Here is a 24,769-nt window from a genome sequence, read left to right on the forward strand (position 1 = left end):
AATTAATCCTCAAACTGGAGTTTCAGAAGTGGCGAGAGCAGAGAACACCGAACCACACAATGGTCCGCTCTGGAAGTTGTAATAAGGATGATGAGGATTATGAGATTAAGAGGAGAGACGAGGGCACTCAGCATCAGGTTCGCAAAGAGGAGCCCGGTAGTACTCAAACTTAAAGTGTGTTGGGTCGTTCTTTTCACGGTTTTACATGAAAAGAACATTCCACGCCGGCAAAAGTCAAACCGTCAATGCGTCAATGTCAATGTCGAGCGCACAATAGGAGCAGATTGCCATGCACAGGACAGAACGCTATGCATCAAACGCAAATCGTTGTGGTATGTTTGCATTTGAGCAAATTACAGCCCAGGACACCACTCTACAGCGGAAGGTAAACAGGCCGCACGCGAGCGAATATAAAATTGTGTCTTTTGTTGTCAGTCAAGTTCTGCGGACCGTGGACGACGTTTCACACAAAATACCGCCGGATCCTGCCGATCCGCAGCATCATGGCCCGCAAGCTTCAATGGGCACGTGCGCGCCACTAGAAGCAAAACATTTCGCTCGGTAAAAACGACGGAAGTGGTCTTTTATGCTGGAACACGAGGGACAGATGAAAAAGAAATGGAGCCCAATCGCCCTGGTGCCCTGTGAAAAAGAGTGAAAATGGAGCGTTTGCAACAAATGTTTGCTTTGATGTGCACGCGGCGAGCAATAAACAAATGGGAACCCGCGCTCCAGGATGGCGGATATTGGCGTCTCCGATGGTAACTGGACACATTATTTTGAATCGAATCGTGCCCATACCGGGAAATCGTTTGGGACACGATTGTGTACCGTGTTAAATTGGCAAATTAAAAAAAAAAACTTCCTTCGACAGGGTACTTTTTTGTACGGCGTGTAATAACCCCGAAGAGAACCCCCATGCTGGTGTGGGATGGGTTTGACAATGTTATCGGGAAATTATTGGGACACCAGCCAGCCAACGCAGCCTCCGGGGAGCGAAGAACTTTCACGGAAACTGTCTACCGCACCTTTTGATTTCAAATTGGTTCGCGGTGGGTTATGCACATCATTTCTGATTGGAGATAACGACTGACGTTCGGTTGAGTGAAAATATGTTCCGGTACGATGCGCTGTGTTTGTGTGTGTGCGTGTGTGTTCCCTTGGAAACGGTGAAACGAGGGTTCGCGATACCAACCGACAGGATAAATAAACTCCCACGCATTGAGCAAGGCAGTCGCATGATGGAGGAGGAGGATGGATCATATTGAGCGAATCATATTGAGCGGGGATGGATCATATTGCGCGAACTGTAATTTACCGCCCATGAGGAAACATTGTTAGTTAAAACAAATGCCCCAATAGCTTATCTTTGGAATTTATTAAAGTGTTGGAAGCCGGTGATCGGTCATAAAATATCTTGTTTTTCCACATACTTTTACTGCATAACATAAATTGAAGTTTTTCGTTATTTATTAGCTACATCTACGTGTTGATCTACGTACAGTTTGAGAGGATTGTTTTAACCGAAACCAAATCCAAATCAATAAGTTCACTGTAACCCGGAGGGTCCTTCGTGGATAATGTAAGTCCATTGAAACAGCATATTCGTGATTTGTTGGCGAAAAAATCTTTTAAAACAATTTTAAATTTTCAAATCATCATTCGAAAGAATTTATTTTTTACGAAAAAAAGTGTATGCAGACATTAGGGATCAGCGGTACCCTCGATACATCAAGTAATGTATGGCTCACTGTTAAGTTCAGCCCACGGTCACCGGTAGCAAATCGTTACTGCATCACACGCCGGCACTTGTAACAACCAACAACAAACAATCGTAGCTTCGGCCTGGCCTAGGTTGAAGCTTGCAACATTCCGAAAAAAGAGAGAACCGTCTAATCCTATAATACGTAACACGGGCGGCCGCTCGGTGCCGCATTTTCATAAATCACAGTGAAAAAGCGCACGAGTCCCGTCCCGTCACTCTGTGCGCATTGAGCCGAAACGCCAAGAGCCATCGAATGATTACCTACTTACTTATCCGGCTTATAATCGTCGAGCGGTCCTGGCGTGCCAATCTGGCCTGGAGTGGTATCCATCAACAACTTGTTAATTTCTAACTTTGTGTTCCCTTGTTCCGGTCCATTGCACAGTACGCATTGGGACAATGGGAAGCGGATGGCGCGAGTGTGCCTGTACATGGGTTGCCTAAATCGTTTTTCCCAAACTGGCCTCCGGCAGTTTTTCGGGATTTTCCCGGCAACCGTTCACGCACCGAATGCTCGATGGTTCCCATAACATTGTTCGTGCGTGTGCTGCTGGCGCAAGCCTTGTCCGGATTCTTTGCTACCAACAGCAGATAAGGGGACGGGAAACCAACAAAATTCCATTATTGAATGGCAGGTCCACAAGCGTGGCGGGCCGGACATTAATGAAGCTGGGCGTAAGAAGAAGTCTTCTAGTAACGCTCCAATATCTGTCAATAATGTCACACCCAGCGTACGACTACGTCTACTTTACTTCGTGCCCAAGGGCAACGGACAGAAGTTCGGACAGTCCGGCCGCCCAGCGAAGGAGTTCGTCGTGCAGAACGTGTTGGCTTTGCTGGCATTGTTTAAACAAATCCCGACCGGCGAAAACGACGTGCATACTTCGCGACAAGCTTCTATTCGGATTTACTTCCATTCAGGTTGCTGCGAGAGGATTAGAGATAAGATGTTGGCAGATGCTCAAGAAGAAGAGATAGACTCCAAGAGACACTGAAGAAGGAAACCGAAAAGGGACCCCACACCATCGAATACGTGTTTTTTTCGGGGAGTAACTGGTAGTCCACATGTAGCCACAAACTTTCTTAGTATACACCGTTTCGTTGACCCCTTTTCGAGATACACACACAATGCACGTACCTTAGATGTTCCCTGAGGCGTGTGCAAAGCCAATCGAGATCGGGGCCGTTTACCATGTGGGCAAATAAAGGGTTCACACTTGTGCTCCTTTGATCCTTTGTCACCAGAGTGTGCCAGAACTTGACTTCAAACCACCACGCGTCAGGCACGACCCGACTCGAATCGAATCTCAGCAACCGCAGCACACTTTGCAAACGTTTGCAATTATGCAAATGACAATCCTGACACTAAACTGCGCCTACTACGGGTGCGAACACTGAAGAGAGGACATTTTTTTCTGCCTGGTACCGCACATAACTAATTGACATTTATTGACAGTAGCCTGGACAAAAAAAATCCAGCCGACGTGCGCCAAGCAAAACCGCGTTCTTAGTGCGGACACTCGAGGATTCTGGGCGCACTGATGGATTCAAACGCGTCTTTAACCGTCAGTCACTTCGCACAAACATCGTCCAGCAACGTGGCTCGAGATCCTTGCCGAGCCGAGGATCCTTGCGCGCCGAACGCTGATGGGGAACTGAATGAATTTGGCCCCCCGTTAGCGAATATCTATCGGCCAAGCCAAGCAACAGCGAGTTCGGAGGGTTTCCCTCGGAAAATGGCGCGAGCGTGAGAGAGAGAGAGAGGGAAAAGGAGAAACTGGTGATAACAACACAGTCTGTGAGGCTGCGATCCTCACGGGATGCCTTTGGCGGGCTGCTATCGTTTCGCGCGTATAGTAAACAAGTGAGACTGTGCAGTAGAAAGAGAAAGAGCGAGTGAGCAAGAAAGAAAGAAAACCCGAGCGTTCTTTCTCTTTCTCTCCCAATGGACTCCATTTCGGTCCCGTGCACACTGTGCCATCGATTGTCAATTTATTTTTACAGTAGCCAAGTTCTCGCCAGAATAAAGAAAATGACTAACTATCGCCGGCAGCGAAAAGCAGATAAATCCTCAAACTTTAAAAGGAAGGCCCTCCAGGTTGCGTTCCTCTTTGCTGGGGCCAAACAATGACCATCGCCGCATGTGTTGCTCTCCAGCGGAGCCTCACACGAGCTCAGGGCTAGTGCGAAGGCTTAAAACCTACTGGGCAGATCGTGGAAAACGGAAAATCGCCCCGACCGACCCGGGGACCGACCCCGGGAGGATGATGACACATCCTGTTCAGGTAACGAGCGAAGCAAGCGAAATTAGTGGAACGCTGTGACAACAATATAATTTGTGCAACGTCTCCACTGATTGACCACTTTCGGTGGACGGTTCTCGACCGTCGTTCGGAAAGAAGATTAAAAAATGGATGACAGAATGCATTGGGTGGCAACTTTTATCTGATCGACCGAAAGATTATATCAAATCTGCAACGCAAACTCAAGGTCTTAAGGAGCTGCTGCTGCTGCTGCGAACTCGAAAAGTTTCATTCACTTTTGGCTCATCAAGACTCATTTTTGTTGCCATTTACAACCATCCATCGTGGCTATTTTGGTCCGAAAAAGGCTGCTATTCTAAGAAAACGGACTAAACACTTTTCATTGCTCACCCACTGACCCGGCACAAACGCGATGAAGGAAGGGGTTTAAATTGAAACAAATCCGGCCGTTCGACTGGACGATGGGCTTTGGAGGCAGGGCAGAAGTGGGCCAGAAGAAATGTAACGATATTAATTCATCTCTCGAAGCGAGGTCCACTCTTATCGGCCGCAGCTTTTGGCGGCCTTTTTTGGGTCCCTTTGGCTTCCACTAATTAATTCCTCTCTCAGAAGGAAAATAGGGGCTGCACAAAGGCGGACAAATGCGGACCCGCACCATTTGTTTCCGTACGAACGTCGTGACCCACGCCACGCCGTTAGTGTAAAGGAAGTGCAGAGACATTTGGTGCTCCAAACCGGACCGGATTGCAAAACGCAATAGAGAAAGTGAAATAAACGCAAACCCAGAATGTGGTGCGCGGATGTGTACGGGAAAATGAATCGGAAAGAAAATGCCAGAACCACTGGAAGAATAAAAAAACCTTCTTTTCCGATTTCGGGTTTTCTCCCCGGTGTATCCGGATAGCCAACTTTTCCGGTGGGGGGAGGGGGGAAAAGAAAAAGTGAGTGTCGGGTGAACTTGGGCTTCGATTTTCGACTTTCCGGAGAACGAAGGACCTCACAAATCGCGTTACAAGCAACTAGCTCTTTACGCCGTTCGCACTCACTTACCGGCCGGTTCCGTGGTGTGACCGCGTGACTTTTTCGTCTTAAGATTGTAAAGCGAAACATCCTGGCTGGTTGGTTCGTTTGACGGGTTTCGGATTTGTCGTTAGCGCGTCGGACGCCAATAACTCGATTTAGGAAGCGCGCACGAGAAGACTGTACTTGAACTCTGGTTCCGATTGGATTCGGCGGCTGCTGCCTGCCGAGGACACCGATGGCGATTGGGGCCCGGGAAAGTTTTTCACCGATGCAATTCGATTTCGATGCACACGCGTGTGTAGTTGAAAAGATTTTGAACAAAGTTTGGTGAGCTCCCTGAATGAACTGAATGTTACGAGCAATGTATTAATGAATAGCGGGCATAACCTTTGAGGAACAGGACCGTAATCAGCTATTGATGACAAAATATGTGCTGTATCCGGCCGGATTGCACAATTTACCACAATTTGCACCTGACCTGGCTTGCGACGAGCCAAATGAGACATGTGATGCGAATCAAGTGCGCATGAGATGCCATCGGACCACAAAATACCGAGACATCTTACGTAATGTCGAAACAGGAGTAAGCATCATTCTTCCTCTCGAAGGTACTTGAAGGGACAGAGCCGGACTCCAGTGGCAGTTTTGATCCGAGCACGACTCGTGTCCAACATCCGGAGCATGCAGCAAGAAGTGAGACACAAACGGCACGACGGGCGAATGGAAGAGGACTCGGTGGAACTTCAAAGATTTAACGTAATCACGAGAAATAAAAGCCATATGTGTCAAATAAATCGTTGTTTATGTTTTCAATTCCTAAAGGTGTTTTCGGAAAAAGCCAATTAATGATTTGCAGGTCGCAGTGATTCGGAGATTCATTAGAAAAACCTTGATCCTGCTGGTAAATTTGGTGTGGAGTACAGCAGCACTGCAACAGGTATCGGTTGTAAATTAATTCATGATAAAGTTTACGCAGGTTTTAATAATAATCAACGAACGAGGTTGTTGTTGTTTGCACGAAAAACATTGTTTCGTATTGAGAAAGCGTAGCTCACTCAGCCATGTTTCTCATTCTCACTGTCCTCATCCGCGCGTTCTCACCAACTGTCAACTGTCGTGAGTTGCGATCGCAAACTGGAAGGCAAATAGAATGATCCTTGCCGCCTCTATTGGTTCCATTGTGCCGATTAATGTTTCCGAAATATCGAATGGGCCCAAGCCTCCATTTACCACATGGTAAACGCCGTCGGGAGGTGAGCAATTCAAATTTCAAACCGCCTATTGCACGCAACCGTGCCCCGATCGCACACAACTCGAGCGGAAGCTTGTGAGCAAGCGCCACTTGCACGCGGCGTACCAATTTTCTTGCGCGAAAGTTGCCATTTACCCGACAACTGAAGGGGAAAGGAAAAATCGAATGTGTCGTTGTTTCTTCATGGTTTTTTTTTTACTTTCAAAGCGACACAATGTATCGCGCAATTGTGAAACGTAAAAAGATGAAAAGAGGGGCGAGAAAAAACATAAAGAAAAATCACCATCACATGGCCGTGTGGCCGTCGCACTTTCGTAGGCGGCCGGGCCGGTGTGACCGATCGGTATTTTTAAAGGCGCTCCCCCCCACGGAGGAGAGCAAAAAACCAATTCAAACAACCGACCGGACCGGGGTCAAGATCGTGTGGAAATGGACCCATTAGAAGATCGAGGAAGTTCCCGGCCCCGCACAGCCCGCTCGAGGGCTCGGGAGAGAAAGCTTACCACCAGCATTCCAGGAAGCCAATGAAAGCCATCCCCGGCACGACCAGGGCCGATCTCGGGCACCGTTTTTGTCCAATTAAAATCAATCATTTAATGCAATTAAAGTGTACTATTTACCGAGCGCCGCGTGCTATTGATCTGGCGGAAATCGGGCGTGAAAATCTTCGGGCCCCGTTTATTATTCATGTGTGCTTTCCCTGTGGCTGTGTATTTGCGTGTGGAAATCTATTCCCTTCCCAACCACAACCGTATCAATGCGGTGTCCTTTCGTGTCGTACTGCTGCCCGGCACAGGAGGATGAAATACAGTGAACACAAACATCGCGAGGCGGCGTTGGATGCATTTTTAATTCGCAATCCTAGATCAGAAAGCGGGGTCACCCGTGTGACGTTGCTAATGTGTCGTTAATCACTACACCACCCACGGAAAAGGATCATCACGAGGTACCGTGGTGGTGGTGGCGACGCTCAACTACACCAGGACCTGGCCCACGCGGATGCACTTGGCACCGATGACGTCTTGGCACCGCCCGGTACATTGTCCGTGTGAGCGAAAGAGACGCAACGAAAACAAAACGAACGGACCGCAACAGCTGTTGGGTCTTACACGGGCCGTGCCAAATCCACCTTAGAGCGGTGCTGAGGCGTGTCTCGGCGAAGAACTCTCCCATTCGGATGGCTCTGTTGTCAACGGAGCGCGTGCCGCCATATAGAGACATCACCGTGGCCGCTGCCTCGCGATCCACGATGGCTGAATGTTTGATTAACGATCCGCAAATTGGACATTGATTTTCACTCAAACATCATGGGTTAGGCCACGCGCTAACGATATGGAGTGATGTTGATGAACTCAGTGGATCAAAATTGATCGAGGATTTGGGTTTGCAATGTGTGGCAGAGATTATGCGTAGCTAGAGGCCGCCATTACCACCCGGATCGGAGAATTTGGGTGAGAAAATACGCCCAATGTGCCGATTCGAACGATCAACAAGTAAATTAGCATACCCGGCCGTGATTTCGGGGACCGGCAATAGATTCGTCATCCCAAACCGGTAGCTTTCGGTGGCCGTGACCGTCTCCGTGGCTATCTCCTTTCTCAGGTCCTCAGGCAGGTAGGCTGATAAGTGCCGAATGCTAAAGTCATTCCGTTTTGTTCCTTCCGGAACTTTTCCACTACACGGCAGGCAACCGGGCCGGGGACTGTGAGGCGATCGCAATTCTTCCGTGCCCCGCCTGCAGATAGGAATGGTACCGGACCGCACCGAGAGGGAGGATAACTGGCCACTGTGACTGGTTCGCGTGAGCCGTGTACTCGGAAAGAAGCGCTCGGATCGTTACGGTACGGTGTGTGGTCGGCGCCGCTACCATCGCCTGTGTCTGTCTGTCCGCCGGCGGGCTGTCTGTCGGTCATTCGGTCACCGATCGTCGCAGGAGACGGTCATCGTCGTCGTTGCCGTCGTCGTTGTCGTGCTTGGTTGGCCTCGCGTCGAACTTGGTCTAGGGAAAATTCCCACCCGCCGCTCAAGTGGTCAGTGGGTGATCCTGAAGAAGCGTCGCCCGCACGTGTGAACCTGGCTGGGTGACACACAGCACGACACACACACACGCACGCACGCACGCCAAGTGTGGTGGGAACGTAAGCGACCGTTTATCAGTGCGCCGCCGGCCATCGGGACGGCTCAGTTCTTGGCTGGACATCATTCCGAGAGGGCACCCTTCGAAGAACCGAGCGTTGTGTAAGAGGCACACGGTGGAACCCAACGATCATTCGATCAGCCTCGGGGTGTCGGGTGTAAAGACCGGAAAAGGCGGAAATCGAACCGGTGGGTGGCATTGGTGGAAACCAGAACCCATTCAGCCCACATAACCTATGCGCAAAACACAAAGAAGCATACATAATTGGTCAACATAAATTTGAATTTCCAAACGCGCGGCGCGCGAAGCAATCGAAGCGAAAATTTTGGCCACACTTCGAAAAGAAGAGGCGGAAATCGGCGGTGCGAACGTTTAGGTGTGTGTGTCGGTGTCGAAAAAGTGCCCGGAGTGAAAGGTGCCTTTTTGCCCCGTTGAGCCGTGCGTGCGTGCAATTGTTTCATCCCTTCGCGCTTCGGGAGAGCGCCGGTGATGGAAGAATTGCATTTTGTGCACTACTGTGTGGCCACAGCCACAATTTTCTCCACAATTCGCGAGCGTGTAGTGTGTGTGTGTGTGTGTGTGGGTGAGAGGAAAATTGATTTTATTGATTGATTTAGGTTTCTCTGTGGCGCGGCGCAAGCAGGATTTGTCAATTGGTGGCGGTGGCGAATAGAAACTTTCGATTACTGTCTTGTCCACGTGCTGTGTGTGATTATCGAGCCCGCGCCCGCCAATAGTGTTGACCGATTGTTTTATTACAGAATTTCAGTCGCGGTGTGTGGCGCGCAGAGCAGTCCGAGCCCGCGCCAGCGAGGAAAAAATAAGTGAACTGCAAAAAAAATTGCACAAAACTCAGAACTCAAAACCATTCTGCACACATTTGTCAACCTGAACTCCACCGTATAAACGGCGCAGGACGCTTCAAGCGCTACTCGATTAGTTTGCAAAACGTGCGAATTATTGACAATAGTGAAAGAATGTCGCCATCGCCTCCCAGACGCAGTCTCGGCAGGAGCCGGAGCAGTAGTGGCCACCGCAGCAACCATCGGACGACCTCGGCGACCACCGTCCGTGGGGTGGGCGGTGGTGTTATGCTAATCGCATCAATTTTGATATTATCAGGTAATTTTCCAATTTAACACCGCCCCGGCCGACCGATGGTCTGTCATCTTTTTTTTTATTTTGTCGAGTGTTCCTATTGTGTAGATAGAATTGATAGAATCCACCCCCCCGTCCGGACCGCCGGACACACAACGACTGTCACCGCGGTTTGCAAAACAAATAGACGCGCGTCGCTATTTCAAGACGATCACGAGGCGGCCCTAGAGTTCGGCGGGCTTAGGACCACATTAGCGTGCGTGTGGCGTGCCATTTGGAGGTCCGGCCGTCCGGGACCTAACCTTCGCCAATCCGCAAAACCCGTGCTAAACCCGCTGCATCCGTCGGCCCCGATCGGGGGGCTCCCCGTGAAATCTTCACGTCCGGCACACAACACACGGCGGAGTGTGGCGGGTGATGTCCGGATTTAGCCTTGCGAAAAAATTTTATCCAATTGAAGTTAGTTGGCGGGGTCCCCGCGGAGCGGTGCCGCTACGTCGCTAGCACCAGTGCCATCATCTTTGGAAGACATCGATTTTGCCGCGACCGGACCAAGAGAGGACACCGCGCGGTCGTAGCATTTGCGCGCTTTTACATAACCCCGTGGTGTCGTTCGCGGCGTTTGCCACGGTCGGATCAGATGACGGATTCGTCTCGTCTCCTGCAACACTTTAGCAAGTCCCTGGCCGAAAACGGCAGCACGCGGTGGCGTTGATTGCTGGCTGACAACGACGACGCGCCGTGTGTTAATTATTTACGGGCTTACGGCGGGGATCCTATTAATAGGTGACTGCAGCTTCACCGGTTACTCGCCCGATAATCCGATTCTCGGACACCGAAATACCGACCGCATACCGGCCGGTTCGGTTCAGTTCAGCAGCAGCTATCTCTGCCTGTCGCTAATGTAGCGCCTTTGGGGAAACTAAGGATAGGCAGGCTAGTGCCAAGGCCAAGACCAAGAGCAAATAGGCCGCAGCCCGCAGTTACCAAGCCCTGCGCTGCTGTTTACTGTTTTTTGGCCACTCATAGTTTTGCAAGCGGCGCAAACGTATGACCAAACGGAAAACTCACAAAAAAAACCGCTGACCACTCTGTGAATGGGACCTTTAAATAGGGGAGGGCGCGGGTGAGCATAAAAATAGTGCGCGGCCAGCTGATCGATCGTGCGCGGGTGTGGTATTTGTCCCCCACTTAAAGATCGTAAGAGATGTACATTTGATACAAAAATGAATTAATACTATTTTGTGAAGACCATTTAGCTGCCAAATTAAAGGTCCGAAATGTCAAACTTTTGTTTCCAATTTCAACACACATTTTATGCACAAGTCGTTTATATTCCTAATCAATTAAATTGTATGCGTATTTTAAATACGAAAGTTTCAGAATTGTAGAACGTAAATGAAAACCTTAATATAAAAAGAAATTTTGCACAGTGCTGTCTACCTGTCATTCTTTCAATCAGCATTTAACCAACGCCTGCTATAACTGTAAGGCTGCAAAGGTTGCTAGGATTCAAAACGACTCCACACAAGAGGAAAGGTTTTCAAAACATTTTCAACCCGTTATCCGTAAAATATTCGTACTAAATTCTAAAAACGAACAAGATATTTTACAGTAAAATTATTGATCTCAACCCATGTGGTTGAGTTTCCCATGGTTAGTCACACCGGTCGGGTGCTGCTACAGATAACTTATTGATTGAGTCTACAAAAATCCCTGACCGGCGGCTTAAATCATTCAGCATGGCATGGACCATGGCTAATAGTTGGAAACGTCAACCGGCGCGCAAAAGAACAGAGGCTCAGCTTGAAAATTCACCATTGACTAATCAGCTCTTGTTTCGGAAAAAGAAATGATCAACCGAAACGGGGAAACTCCGGCTCCGGTAGTTATCGTAGGGCGCACCAACAGGATCCACTTCAGGTCGGTGAATTATTGTGGTGAAGGCAGGCAGCAGGCCCTTCGATAAGAGCCGCACCAGTTCACACCACTGTTGCTCTTAATGATTGCCACCCTACGCCGGAGTTGGTGAATAATCGCGAAAACGGGACGTCCGATTGCAGATTGTGTGCACCGTCGCGTCGTGCACACCGTGATCATCAGCAGCTTCCCACACACAAATCATTACGCGCCCATTTCCTGCCGATACACATACGATGCACCCTCACCCCGCCACCCGCTGATGCATATTCATGCGGGGCGGATGGAACTAAATTGATTCGAGAACTGCGCGACGCGACTGGTCTAGGAGGAGAGTGCACTCTGGAGCACCACTCTAGTACAAAGCCGAGTCGATCACATACGAGTGCCGAGTGTGGTTGTTTGGGGCCGCTGCCAGTAACGACAAGGAGTGACTCGCGCGCTGATGAAATCAGGGAATCAGGGCTTTGTAGTGGCCACTTGAAAGACCCCCTCTTCCTGGGAGTAGGCTCACGTATTTGCTTTCAACGCAAAAGCGCAAACGTGTTGGCCAATATTTATTCGAGAGCAACACCGCACCCGAGATCTTACCCAAATCGATCGATTGCGAGCGGTAGAAATTAAACACAAAGTCATGGCCCCCGAAGGTTGCCGGAAAGACGTTTGGCGCCCAGAGGAAGATAAATAACAGGATATTGCCCGAAAAAACCCAGAAGGGTGGCGAAAACATACCAAAACATCACGTGAGCACACAGCACAGATCGATATCGGTTTCTACCGGTCGATTCCGGTACGGGAGAGCTTCCCAAAGCGCGCCCAGCCGGTTTCGCCGGCAGGAGAAGGTTTCGCCGCAATCTTCCTGTCCTGCTACGCCGGGGGGTGGCTGACAAGTTAAATGATGAGGCAAATTCGCTGCCGAACATTAGCGTCTCGTTTCATTAATGTTTCAATCTCCGCAACCGGGTACGGGTGAATCCCAGCGCCAAACGATCATCATCATTCATTTCTACTTTAGGCCGCTTGAGCCGCTTGTAAATCGAAAGTTTCCGGATATCGTGGCGTTCGTGTCTTCTGTCGACAAACGTATGTAAAAAAGGGTAAACATCGGCGCGGGTGGTGCACGAAACACGACCGACCACCACACACGTTGACATTGAACTTGAAGCCCCGGCCGGTGATCGGCCAAGGTTAAGTGGCGCTTTTCCTCATTAAATCATTTTAATGTAACTGTCAGAGGTTGCCGGCGATCAGCCGGGGGGAGCGTCCCGTCCCCATTCGGTTGGATGGAAACGACATTTTCCAGTTTCCTTCACGAAAGTGGCTCGTTCTTTATGGCGTGTTTCAGCTAGCCGACGCGGCAGAGCTTTTGATTCATAATTGAAGCACACTTTTCCTCTCCAGGCGCACTTCCACGCCATTCGGATGCAATTACTGCTGTCCATTGAATAAAGTTGTACAAATCAGCAATATTGCTCAATTGTTCTGCCACAACAAAAAAAAAACATGGCCGAGTGAACGGCTATGGGAAGCCAGATGAAGGTTTTTTTGAGAATTTAAACTTGTGTTACAACAGACAATAAAGAATAAACCGGATGGACACGAAAAAAGTGCAATTTTTAGCGACAGTTAAGCGTACGCAGCGCGATAAATAAGTTCCGCGATTCGAATCAGATTATTGATTTGATCCATTGCCGCGCAGCCAGCTTTTGGCTGTTAATCTATTAATTTTGAAATTGAATTTAAAATTCTTTAGAATCCTTTCCACTTTTTGGGTGCACTGTCGGCGCTTTGGCATATAACACATAATTGTGATCGAATTCGAAAAGCGAAATATGGAGCTGGTGCCGATTTGATGGGATCAGTGTTAGCTAGTCGGACGGGTCGTAGAATTTATTTACCGCACTGTGCACGATCATTATCCCAATCAAAACGCAGCTTACCAAACCACGTTAAACACATTCTAATAGGCGGATAAACAGTTGTTTGCTCAACGGTGGTGAATACGTTGGACAAACAATAAACGACAACACAACGACGGTGAGTTCTTCCTCGTCCGTCGATTCAATATACCATTTAAAAGATTACCGATGTCGAGTGTGTGTGTGAGGTTCATTTCCCTTTTCTTCGCTTCGCTTTTCTCTAGACGATCGTACAATTAATTCAAAACACACAACACCCCGTTGCACCGGATGGCACATGATTGAACAACGGTGGTACAACGTAACTTCCTAGCTAGGCGGTGGACCCCGCCTAAATCACGATGCCAGGCCAGCGGAAGATGAATTGATAACGCCCCATTGTGGGGTGTCAAGCGTTTTGCACTTCCTCACATCGGAGATGGCGTCACAGGCCGAAAGATAGATTGACGTGCAAAGTATGTTCAAAACGCCCGGTCAAAGGCCCAAAGAACGGCCGGTGACGGTGACAGATGATGATGATAAATCGACCCGATTTCCTAATGGGAGATAGGGGTAAGAAAAAGGCGCCTTCTCTGTGCCTTCTCGCCGAGTGCATTCTAAGCACGTCCGGCCCCCTTCCGAACCGATTCGTCATCTGGCGCTTGGTTTCCTCGGAACTGTCGATCGTACTAGAACGAGAACAAAGCCGCCGAAGGCAGCGCGCGAGTTTCTTGCGCTCATTCTCTCGGTTGCCATTAAATTGTGCGTAAATGAGCCCCGCGCAACACGATCGACTGGAAGCGCTAATAGTCTTCGCGCGATACTTCCCCGAGAGAAGGAGTGTATCAATTGCGCTAATAAATTCGTCTCATTAGAAGCAATTGTGGCATGCCGCCCAACCGAAGTGAGAGTTGTGTGCCGGCCGGCTCTCTGACTTTATGTCATTTTGCTTTCACCCGCTTCCATTACAGGCAGCAGTGGGCGACATAAATGGTTGCGAATTGAACGGGACAACCGATGGGACACAACACTTGTCAAGGGCTTGTCGACAAATGCACTTTTAACCCGCCCGCTTGTTAGGGTTTGAACTTGGACTTGTTCGGTCGCCCTCGGACATCGCCCGTACCGATTTGGCCATCGCTTGTCGATCGCGTTGGGCTGTGTCAGTGGAGATAGATTATAGAATTAATTAATGTTAATAGAGCCATATATTTCTGGAGTGCCGAAGGTCAGGCATAACAAACACGAAAGCAGCACCGAAGCAAAGGACGAGGTTGAGGTATCGAATTTCCTTACAACAAGCGGGCGGACACAGCGCGGAACACCGACTCTTCTGATTGCTCTCAATTAAATCAACAACAACGAACGAACCCCGCCCGAGCTGAGCAGAGCTCAATGGCCGGCGCGGATCATGGATAGGAAATTGGAATCATTCCGCCGGAAGCCCGCACACACCGCGGGGCGGTTATAAAACGCGAGATGAAACCTCATTGTGTGCGAAGAATGAAGATCACGCAAGAGAGGACACAAGCGTTAGCTAACGAGCCAGCCGCGCCATCCAGAAACATTATTTTAATCATCGTAAACGCGAAGATCGTAAGTCCCCTGGCTTTCGCGGTACAATCTGGATTGTGCCGACTGTTGTGACAAGGGGGCCAACCGAAAATTGAAACCACAAATAGCCGCCACGACGCACGGTGCTTTGGCACGGTGGACAAATCAAGAGATCAAATTGGCTTTTCTAATCGCCACCAGCCAACCGACCGACCGAAACCAACGTGTGGCTCGAAACGTGCACGCCGTGACGAACACGACATTTCACGCAGCGCAAGCATGCCCCGCCGTCAGTGACTCAAAGGGCCGACATTTTCGGTGGCCTGCGGTGAGTGGTGGCTGGTGATTGTGACCAGCATTTCCGTCTCGAAGACGTGCAACTGCAACGCGGGCGCACTGCAACCGCACTGCGCGATGACGTCCGCCGAGTAAACTCTCTTGTGGGTACGACGGGGCCAGGGGCCCGCGTGCGAAGAGCAACACGACATCGTTTCCTTTTGGACGACAAAAAGACAATGCTCTGTGTGAGTTTGTGGCGGCCACACAACACACAGCCGCATTTCCTCGTCACGGTTTTTAAACGGGAGATTGTGGATGCCTTGGCCTCTGCTGACTCTGCCGGCCACGGTAGCCGCATGGTAGCCGGTAAAGGGCCATGACCGCACAAGAAACATAAATCCTTTGTTGGGAAAATAGGTGTGACCAGGCGGCGCTGCTGCAGCTGACACATCGTGCAGCCGCCCGGCGAGGTTTGCCAAGATTGATGCGACCGGGGGAGGGTTCTCTAGCGATGGTCATTAAATATGTTGGCAAAAATTGACCACTAAACTATGACAGGAACTGTGAACCAATTTCGCAACTTTGTAATATTCAAAATCGGTTTTTAATCGTTTCTCTTTACCTTACTCTTCCACAGTACACTACGGCCATGCACAAGACTTTGGCTACGATGGCGCAAAGGGTAAGTTTGCGTGAAGGCGTGAAGGCGAATTTCCAACCGAATCGACCAGTGCTGATGCCCATTCTACGCTCTGTGGACATTTTATCACGCACTACAAATACGCCCCCCGTGTGTGAAAAGAATGCGCCATTTTCCACGACAGCATATTCGACTGCAAACCGAAGCAATTATTTCATTAAAATCTATTGCATGTACAGCCCCAGTAGAAGATGATGATGACAAACTGTTCTCGGTCGCGTGCATTGGGTGGCGGCAAAGTTCCAGGGTCCAGGTTTCATTAGTGTCGGGTTTTCTGTTATTAAACCTCCCACTGCGGTGTTTTGTATCAAGCCCATTGGGAAGGGCTCAAGGCCGCACGTGAAGTGATCACATCACGGGTAGGACTCAACGGCCAATTGGTAGGCGGACACCGCCAGCAACATTGCACTACTTTCACAATCTGCCGATCAATCGTGGACCGACCGATAGCCCGGTGTTGGTAGGACGGGACTGTGTTGACGAAAGCAGGAAGGGACAGGGTCCCGTTGTGACGTGTTGTCGCATCATTAAAATGCACAATAGCGGTCGCGTGTTGCAACACACCGAACACAGGGTGTTTATGAATAATCGATTGGAACGGACATCGCGATCGTGCTCCGGTAGTAGCTCCTCCCATGGCGATGTTTTACTTTTTTGTACAAGAATGTAAAGAGTTTTGTTAGAATTTTAAATTATGGCTGATCAAACCGAGCCACCGAGAACGTTTAGCTGATTGGCCGTCCACTTAGAATGGTCAATCCGGTTCGATTCCAGTTCGTCGGAATCAAAGATGGCTCTGACAGCTCGTAACGAAGTAGCTTTCGAGATATTGAATTACCCATCAAGTACTCTTCGATTGACGAATGGAACTGAAACGGAATTGGTTTGTAATAAGCCATTTTTCTAACGCCCTCTCCTCCACAGGACCATCACACTGGGGCGAACAGTACAACTCTTGTACCGGCAAGCACCAGAGCCCGATCAACATCAACTCGCTGGACGTGAAGAAGGTCAACCTACCGCCGCTGGTGCTGCACGGGTTCGATATCGCACCGAAGGAAACCAACCTCACCAACAACGGACACACGGGTAAGGAACCGAATCCATCGCGGAGTATCCATTTAGCGTGCCCTATTTTCGTAAACCAACGAACGGTGTTGTCATTTTGGCTGGCACAATCTAGCTAACGCTAGTTAAGGCAGGCGTGTGCTGGAAAATCGGCACACGCGCACCATGGATAGGTTCGAGGCTTACTACTTATTTTGTAACTAATTAGAAACTTCAATTTTGTGTGGTGTTAGGTCGCGCTAAGCAAACCAGGACGCACTAGGCTAACCAGGCGAAGGTTAATTAGCGGCTCCTCGACCGCAGCAACCGTCAAAGAACGACGTTGTTCAAGGTTGCCTAATCGCAAGGGATTTTTTTCCATTTTCTCGTTGCTAGAGCCGTGTGATAAAACACGCCATGGCTGCGCTGGTAAAATGGAAACGCATATCAAAATCCGATTACCGGCGGCATAGTAAGACGTCAGTGGTCAATCGTTGTACTAAACTCATTCCCCGGGTTGCACTATAATTGCATTACTCAAATATCCCACTTCAATTATCAAACGAACGCCCGGACGGGCCGGGCACGAAGTAAGTGCTCAATTGTGACGATTGCGCGCGGACCGGTCAATTGTGGCCAGCCGTTTTCCGATTGGCACCAACCGATAATCGACTCAACAAACTGTGCTGTCCTCCTCTCGCTCGCTTGCTCCGATCATCCCACACTGGCCACGTGTCGCCTTACTTTTGACGCCTGACACTGGTACGATTAGGGCCGCGGGCCGAAGATCACGCTCTGCGTGACGTGTTTTGGATTAGCACCTCCCGGCGGCCCGACTGGAGGGCGAGCTTTGGCAACCACGAATCGCTCTTCGTTTGTGCTCCGATCCATCCTGCCATACGCAGATAGTAAATATGTTTCTACTACTTTCTCTTTCCAGTCGTGGTCACGATGAACTCGGAAGTGACACCAACGGTTTCCGGTGGCCCCCTGCATGGGACGTACGAATACTCGCAGCTCCACTTCCACTGGGGCGATAACGATACGTTCGGGAGCGAGGACATGATTGACAACCATCGGTAAGGGTCAAGCTGGGGCCGTTAGGCGGAGCGGTGGCAGCTGATCAGCACATCCTCTTTCCGTTCCAGGTTTCCCATGGAACTGCACATCGTGTTCTTCAAGCAAGAGTACCAAACGGCACGGACGGCGCTAAACTACCCGGATGGGTTGACCGTGCTGGCGTTTTTCTACGAGATCGCACCGGAAGACAATCCGATGTATGGCGAGTTCATCGAGCTGCTGGGCAACGTTACGGGCAGCCATCTGTCGTCGCGGTTCGAGACGCCACCATCGCTCCGAAGTCTCATTGCGGACGATCTGCTGCATTACTACACGTACGACGGTTCGCTGACGACGCCACCGTGCAGCGAGGTGGTCACATGGATCGATTTCAAGGAACCTATACTGTTATCTCACGCACAGGTAAGCGTGGCGGGATCGTAGCGGCAGAACTTTGCCGTGGACTTAGAGCGTGCATGTCAAACGAATTAGTTACTAGCGGCCAAATGTTTAACGTGACAAAATTAGTGGCTAGCTAATCATGCGAAAGACAAATTTATCGTTTCCGTTTTCGCCCAGGTTCAAGCATTCCGAGCTCTGGAGGACGAAGAAGGACACCCGTTGACGCATAATTTCCGTCCCGTTCAACCGCTCGGTGATCGTGTGGTGCTTTACAACACGGACGAACTGATCAAGGAGATCGATCTGGACATGCCGCCGCTGGAAGGTGACGATATGGACACAAACAAGATCGATACACCGGAAGAAACGTCCCCGACGTCGGCGAAAACTCCAACCAACCACCGGAAGCAGCCCCGAAATGGGGCATCTACGGTGGGGAGCCACTGGACGTCGTTACACGCCACGGTAATGACGCTGGCGGCAACGATCGCCGTGCGAGCTATGACCTAGTGCCGGGACGTTTCTCGCTCCCTCTCTCTCACTCTGGTGCGCCGAGTGTTGAGTGTTGAAGTGTAAATATAGAGTAACGGATACACGGGACCAAGTTTTAGCAGAGAGTAAATAAGTGATTCTAGACCGGAAAGGTGCAAATATTTAGGTAAACGGAAAGCACAAACCACGTGTGATGAAACTAGGTAACATTTTAGAGCTTACTGAAATCAAAATAAATGCGTATCTTCTCAAATTTTCTTTTCTAGTTCCAATAGCCGCGCGGTTCCGATAAACTCTAATTTATTATTTTACCACAAAACACCCGCAACACGGAACACACATCGGTTTGTTTATCGGTTTAGTAAAACATCCGAAATATTCACGTACCTGTCCAACGCGCGGTCTACCGAGAGCACTTTTCGGGATGGAATCTAAAACGGAACGAACAAGGCACGGAATTAGGAACCGATCCGATACCTCTGGTCTCTGCTGAGGAGGAGTGCGTATCATTTGTTCTTGAAACTCACCACGGATCGTTGAGCATCAAACTGAGACTTCTCGAATTTCACTGCCCAGCCTTGGCGTCGGTTGACTGGTTCGCCGTTGTCATCGGAGGCTCCCTGCATGGCCGGAACCGACACTACCTGAAGGTTGTAGTGGCGGCAGTCATCGGCCAGCAGGAAGCACTCTCGGCCGTCGTACTGCAGCACCGTTTCGAGCCATTCAAGTGGCACCGTCTGAACGCGGCTCTGGTACGCGACGGAAAATTGTTGTAGCAGCTTGCGACGGAACGCCGGAAGCTGCAGGGATGCGATGGCAGCTTCGAGGGGTGCAAACTGTGCCGCCCGTTGCATCGCGGCGTAGTAGTTCCCACGCAGACAGTCCAACTGGACGGCTACGTGAAGGTTCAGGGCGGGATGCACCGTACGGTAGCGATCGATGGCCCACTGAGTGGCCTCGGGGCTACCGATGTTGAACGACAGATAAAGTCGCTCCATTTCGTACCGATTGTTGTCTGCCAACAGTGCGGTATCTACTTCCTCGTAGCAACGGAGTACCTTTTTCAGACATTCCTGCAAATGCTGGCCACATATTTTCGGGTCGAACTCCCGGATTGGCGCTTCACATAGGCGGTAGGCACTGTAGCACAGGAAACGTACGATCGGTTCCAGGATAGGCAGTACTTCGCTGGGTGGCAAGTTCTGTATGACCATTTCCTGCCGTACGGCTCGCATTCGATCGAAAATGAACTCATACCGCTCGTAGTACGGACGACGGCTGTCCGGAAGCACACTGTGTAAGAGGATGGTTTGAAAAATAAAATAAAGCATAAAACGGGCCACTTTCGCTCGGAGATCCGGAAACTGTACTAACAAAGTGAGCAGATAGTGCACGGTTTCCAGCAGGGTTCTTGGTGTACGGATGTCCGAGGGTTTTGGCTGTCGCACGCCGGCCGCAGATCGTGTAAACTCTTTCACCATTCGGTACCGGTCCGGAACGCCGGGTCGACCCGCATCGGGGTCGGTCTCGAAGAAGTGCACCATTCGTTCACGAATGCGTCTGTAATTGAATTCGCGCGGCCACGGGGCCACGTCGAAACACAATGCTAGGACTCACTAGGGATCAGTCTCACAAGCCATACTATACCAACAAGTCTATCTCTGCTCGAGGACACATATCGGAGCATATTCCTTTCGTAAATTGGTCCATTCCAACAGATTCCGTTCCGTTTGGCTTCAAGCACTGCCTGGGTGCGTCAAAACAAGCCGGCTGTCAAACGACCAAGGTAAGTAGAACATCGCGTGTGTATAACACTCAAATCACCGTATAACACTTTGCCGCACAACCTTCTCCGTCGCTTTTAAATTGACCGTTTCAATTAAATTGTTTCGGTATGATTTACCATTTTCCAACGAATAACTTATTTTATTCAGCGCTAGTCAAATGTTTGTGATTCAAAATAGAACAATAATAATGGTAAACAGTTTGTATACAACCGACCACGGACGCCGGCTAGCTCAGATTTGTGTTGGTGTTTGCGTAACCAGATTTGGCTAGTCTGCATACAAAGGCAGGCGGTAAGGTTAATCACATCGCATCGGGTCTGGCCGGGGACCACTGTGCGATAGGACGCAACCTAACCGGGCGCACTATCGTACGCCGTTGCCACTGTATTGTAGAACTTTACCCGTCCCGCGCAATGAGCAATGCCCTATCTAGACAACGACGTCATTTGGCTCGTCACCACTCGTTCCGGTAACACGCGATAGGAAGCCCCACGTTAAACGGGGCCACAGCGGCAAAACGAACGGACGCTTCCGATCCGCGTTCGGTTTGATCGATTTAGAAGTACAAAACTAGAGTGTGTCTTGAACGAGATCGTGTGTGCTAATGTCGCCACTTAGTGTACGCCGGAGTGTGTGACCACTTTCAGTATCAGCTGAAGCGAGCGCATTACTTAGGAAAGTTTTTACCGTTAGATTTCGTAAAAGTGCTACAGAACCGTTAAAGAAAGGTTTCGTGTGAACGGAGAACAAGCATCACCACACTCAGAAGAACCCTATTTTTATCATGCAAACCATCGGATATAATGAGCAGTAAGTGATCGCGCTAGGTCAAAGGTGAAGGCACTGGGAAAACGATGTACCTGGCAGACATTTTGTGTTCTGCGACATTACAATAAAGCATCCCCACTGGGGTCGACGGCGCAAAAATGGCGCAGGAAGCTTCTAGCTTTAATCATGAAGCGTCCGGACAAAACAACGCTGTGCTGTGCGCGATCGCGATCGCCTTGAACGCCTCGCCTCAGATTGATACTCTGTACACATTGATTTACCAGTAGACTCCAGTTGCTTATCGCTCTGCTTCTCTATCTGGTGGTGGTACAGGTTTTTTAATGACTCTAATCGTACCATACTCAAGAATGGCGCAGTGTAGAGTGACCGCCATGAGCGGTGCCAAATTTTGCGACCAACGCGTTTATGACCTGCTTCATTGACTAGCCCTTTCTTAAGTATAATCATGTTCAGCACTGCTAGCCATTACAGACTGATAGCCATCAAGGACTGATGACGGGCTCATGACGATAAGCTGCTATCTTGTGTGATCTCGTTCAACGCGCGCTTACAGGTCCAGGGCACTCTTCTTGGAAAACGTGAGCCTCTTGAACATGCGCACGCCTTATGGTCCCGAGTGTCTCACGCTTAAACCGTAATCGTACAACTGAAGAGAGCCAACACTTCGGTCCGACCGTTATCTTCTCAAAAAACACGCCTCTTGCACTTTCTGTGTGACATCTTCGCACGGAACACGGCTCAGTCAGTTCCAGGTCGACCGCTCACAAACGATCACCGCGTTGCTGTAGGAGAAACTGCATTTCCTTGCGCTACCATCGAAACAATGATGTAAAGTTCCAACTTCTTGAGCCGCTTGATTAGTCGCTAACCAGGCATTGTTTTCGTGGTCCGTCCGTCGAGGGGCTGTGTGTAATTAGCCCCGTTAGGCACCATGGGGCTAACGTACTTTGGTGTGGCGTCTAGATTTCGGCACCTTATCAGCCACCGGGCTAGTGATCCTATCTCGCGCACGCTTCCGTCTTCGGTGTTGTAACGCTCGAATCTTTCCTGGTTTCAGATTTTTCGTGGACAACTACTCCACGCTGGACGACGATGATGACCTTCGCCTAGGCTACGACTGGTCATCGGATGCAATGTCCATCCGGAGTGTCGGAAGGTAGGACGTCCGGAGCGTCGGATGGTGTGTGGCGTACGTTCGATGATCTTCAGTTGATTGATGCTCGCTTTCGTTTCGCTTTTCTTCTTGCAGCGATTCCAGTAGCTCCGATGACATGGACCTCAACGGTGAACGGCTTTCGCTGGCGTACGAACGGCTGTCGCAGATACCGCGCAAGGTAGCCGAAAAGTTTTCCCGTACCACGACAATACTCGACCTGAGTTACAATGAAATTAAGTAAGTGTCTCCTGCCTGGGATCTGCCGAGGTGGCCTTCGCTAATGTTGCGCCACACTGTGCGGCGTGTGTTGCTCTTCCCCAGAGACCTATCCTTTTTGGCGCACTTCCGCCAGCTCAACACACTGATCCTGGACAAGAATCCGCGGCCCGATGAGCGGACGTTGCCACCGCTGCCGAACCTCGAGCTCCTGTGGCTGAACCACTGTGATATCGGCAATCTACAGAACTGGATCTACCGCATCCGGGAATGCTGCCCGTCGCTGAAGTACCTATCGCTGATGGGTAACCCGAGCGCCACGTCCTCCTTTAATGGGAATTCCACGCTCGAACACAACGACTACCGGCTGTTCGTGATCAGTATTCTGCCCCAGCTGCGCTACCTGGACGACGGCGAAGTGACCGTGGCACAGCGGACACAAGCCAAAAACTTCAAACACACCTACAACCTTACCCAGGGCCAGTACAACATATTCGAGACGGCCGGGCGACGTGCGGGGGTCGTTCCTCCACTTCCTCCGCCACTGACGACGACGACGGGCCACAAAAAAAATCGCAAGCGGCTGCGGCACAGCTCCCTTGGGGACCACTAGAACAGAACAACAGAACGCTGTGCCACTGTGCACAGACTGTGTAACGCGCACCGTGGCCCTGATGCTTTAAGAAGCCCGGGTTTCGAAGATGATAAGCGAGACAATAATTTGGTTTCTCTGTCCGTAATCAGTTAAGTTTTCTAATAAATACACGCATACGGAACGCTGAAAGACGCGCGATCCTGTCGCGAGTACTGTTAACGATCGTCTCGCGTGCCTTTACCTTCTCGCCCCCCGAGGTCCTGAGGATCTTTTTGTGTGTGGTCTTCGCGCAGGTCATTACTCGCCACTCCACTCGCTCCGAAAAGTTTTTCTGGTCTGCGAGTGACGTCAATCGGCTGATTGCTGAGCCTCCCGGTCTGGCACTGATAGTACGCGTGACTTCTTCCGCGGCAGTGATTTCTGTTGAGGTGCCAAAATCGATCGAATGCCTGCCATCGTTTGTGGTCACCTTGCGCGATGAAACCGTATCTGCGACTCTCCGGGGCATGCGACGAGTGCATGCCGCGATTCCAGATGCAGCCCCGATGGCACGCGCCATCGGAACGAGCGTCATCCTGGGTGCCCCCGGTCACGTGTGTTGCTAGTAGCGCAAGTGCCAACTAGGTTTAGGTCGCGGCAACTTGGCAGCGACTGCTGCCACCAGACTGCGTGTTACTCCGGATGCGGTTTGATGCGAAATTATGCAACAGGCTCACGTGCAGCCCATGGTGGAATCGGTACCTTGAGGCGTGCGCCCTTCGGTTGGTTAGAACCTGCTTACTGGTCCAGGGATGTTCACCGTGCTTGTTCAATCAGGGATTTCCAGAGCAGATCGCGGCCCACCATTTAACGGTTGCGTGCGAAAGCAAATAGGCGACCAAACGAAAATAGAAAACCGTCTGTCCGCGGCGAATTGAAGGCATCTTTCTAATCACATTATTTACTGTAAAAATGATCGAGATTTGCGGCCCCGCGTTATCTGGATCGGGATCCGAAATTACGCAGCAATTCCGGTCCTGTCCGGGACAAAAACCGCGCTTCTTCACGTCCATAACCTTTCGATTCGATACACGCGAGCAAGCGCCAAATGCATCTAGTAACCATATGCATCTAGTAGTCTACAGACACAAGTCTAGTAGACTTTGGCCTTCGCCCAAACTTGGCTCTCGGACCCTGTAGCTCAGTCTCTCTGTATCTCTGTCTCTCTTTGTATTGCGTTTGTGCTGACGATGGGCCCTTTGTTGCCTCTCTCGCCCGCCATACACGGGGGTGCAGGTGCAGGTGCAGTTATTTGCCCTCGAGAGGGTTGATCGGGCACCAATCGATCACGATCATT

At 50.2% G+C, this 24,769-nt stretch overlaps 3 protein-coding genes across 11 annotated transcripts in view; 2 read left to right on the plus strand and 1 right to left on the minus strand.

The window, feature by feature from the left end:
- LOC128268417 (SAC3 domain-containing protein 1) overlaps positions 1-20,600 on the minus strand; it is a 31,462-nt gene extending 10,862 nt beyond the window's left edge. The window contains exons 1-4 of the mRNA XM_053005503.1: positions 20,542-20,600; positions 20,265-20,450; positions 19,418-20,183; positions 19,278-19,321 (exon numbers count right to left, since the gene is read on the minus strand). Coding sequence (XP_052861463.1) covers positions 19,278-19,321; positions 19,418-20,183; positions 20,265-20,450; positions 20,542-20,600 — 1,055 coding nt within the window. The remainder of the gene's footprint in view (positions 1-19,277; positions 19,322-19,417; positions 20,184-20,264; positions 20,451-20,541) is intronic.
- Positions 8,202-19,136, plus strand: LOC128268415 (carbonic anhydrase 7). Of its 8 annotated transcripts, none has more exons than XM_053005502.1 (7): positions 8,202-8,280; positions 9,203-9,563; positions 15,828-15,872; positions 16,815-16,979; positions 17,878-18,016; positions 18,086-18,419; positions 18,576-19,136. In XM_053005502.1, exons 2-7 carry the CDS (start codon positions 9,419-9,421, stop codon positions 18,906-18,908), a joined length of 1,161 nt encoding a protein of 386 aa, XP_052861462.1. In that variant the 5' UTR covers positions 8,202-8,280; positions 9,203-9,418; the 3' UTR covers positions 18,909-19,136. The 8 variants fall into 8 exon arrangements, with proteins under 8 accessions (XP_052861462.1, XP_052861456.1, XP_052861455.1 ...); XM_053005496.1 differs by having other exon boundaries at positions 8,224-8,334; XM_053005495.1 differs by having other exon boundaries at positions 8,225-8,334; positions 9,059-9,563.
- A 590-nt stretch (positions 20,601-21,190) lies between the features above and the next one.
- Positions 21,191-23,637, plus strand: LOC128278351 (leucine-rich melanocyte differentiation-associated protein-like). 2 transcript variants are annotated; one of them, XM_053017065.1, is made up of 4 exons: positions 21,191-21,487; positions 22,524-22,622; positions 22,716-22,859; positions 22,944-23,637. In XM_053017065.1, the coding sequence occupies exons 1-4, from the start codon at positions 21,462-21,464 to the stop codon at positions 23,449-23,451; spliced, it is 777 nt and encodes a 258-aa protein (XP_052873025.1). In that variant the 5' UTR covers positions 21,191-21,461; the 3' UTR covers positions 23,452-23,637. The 2 variants fall into 2 exon arrangements, with proteins under 2 accessions (XP_052873025.1, XP_052873026.1); XM_053017066.1 differs by lacking the exon at positions 21,191-21,487 and adding an exon at positions 22,224-22,294.
- Positions 23,638-24,769: the final 1,132 nt, after the last annotated feature.

The sequence above is a fragment of the Anopheles cruzii genome, chromosome 2, assembly GCF_943734635.1.
Source record: "Anopheles cruzii chromosome 2, idAnoCruzAS_RS32_06, whole genome shotgun sequence".
Classification (NCBI taxonomy): domain Eukaryota; kingdom Metazoa; phylum Arthropoda; class Insecta; order Diptera; family Culicidae; genus Anopheles; species Anopheles cruzii.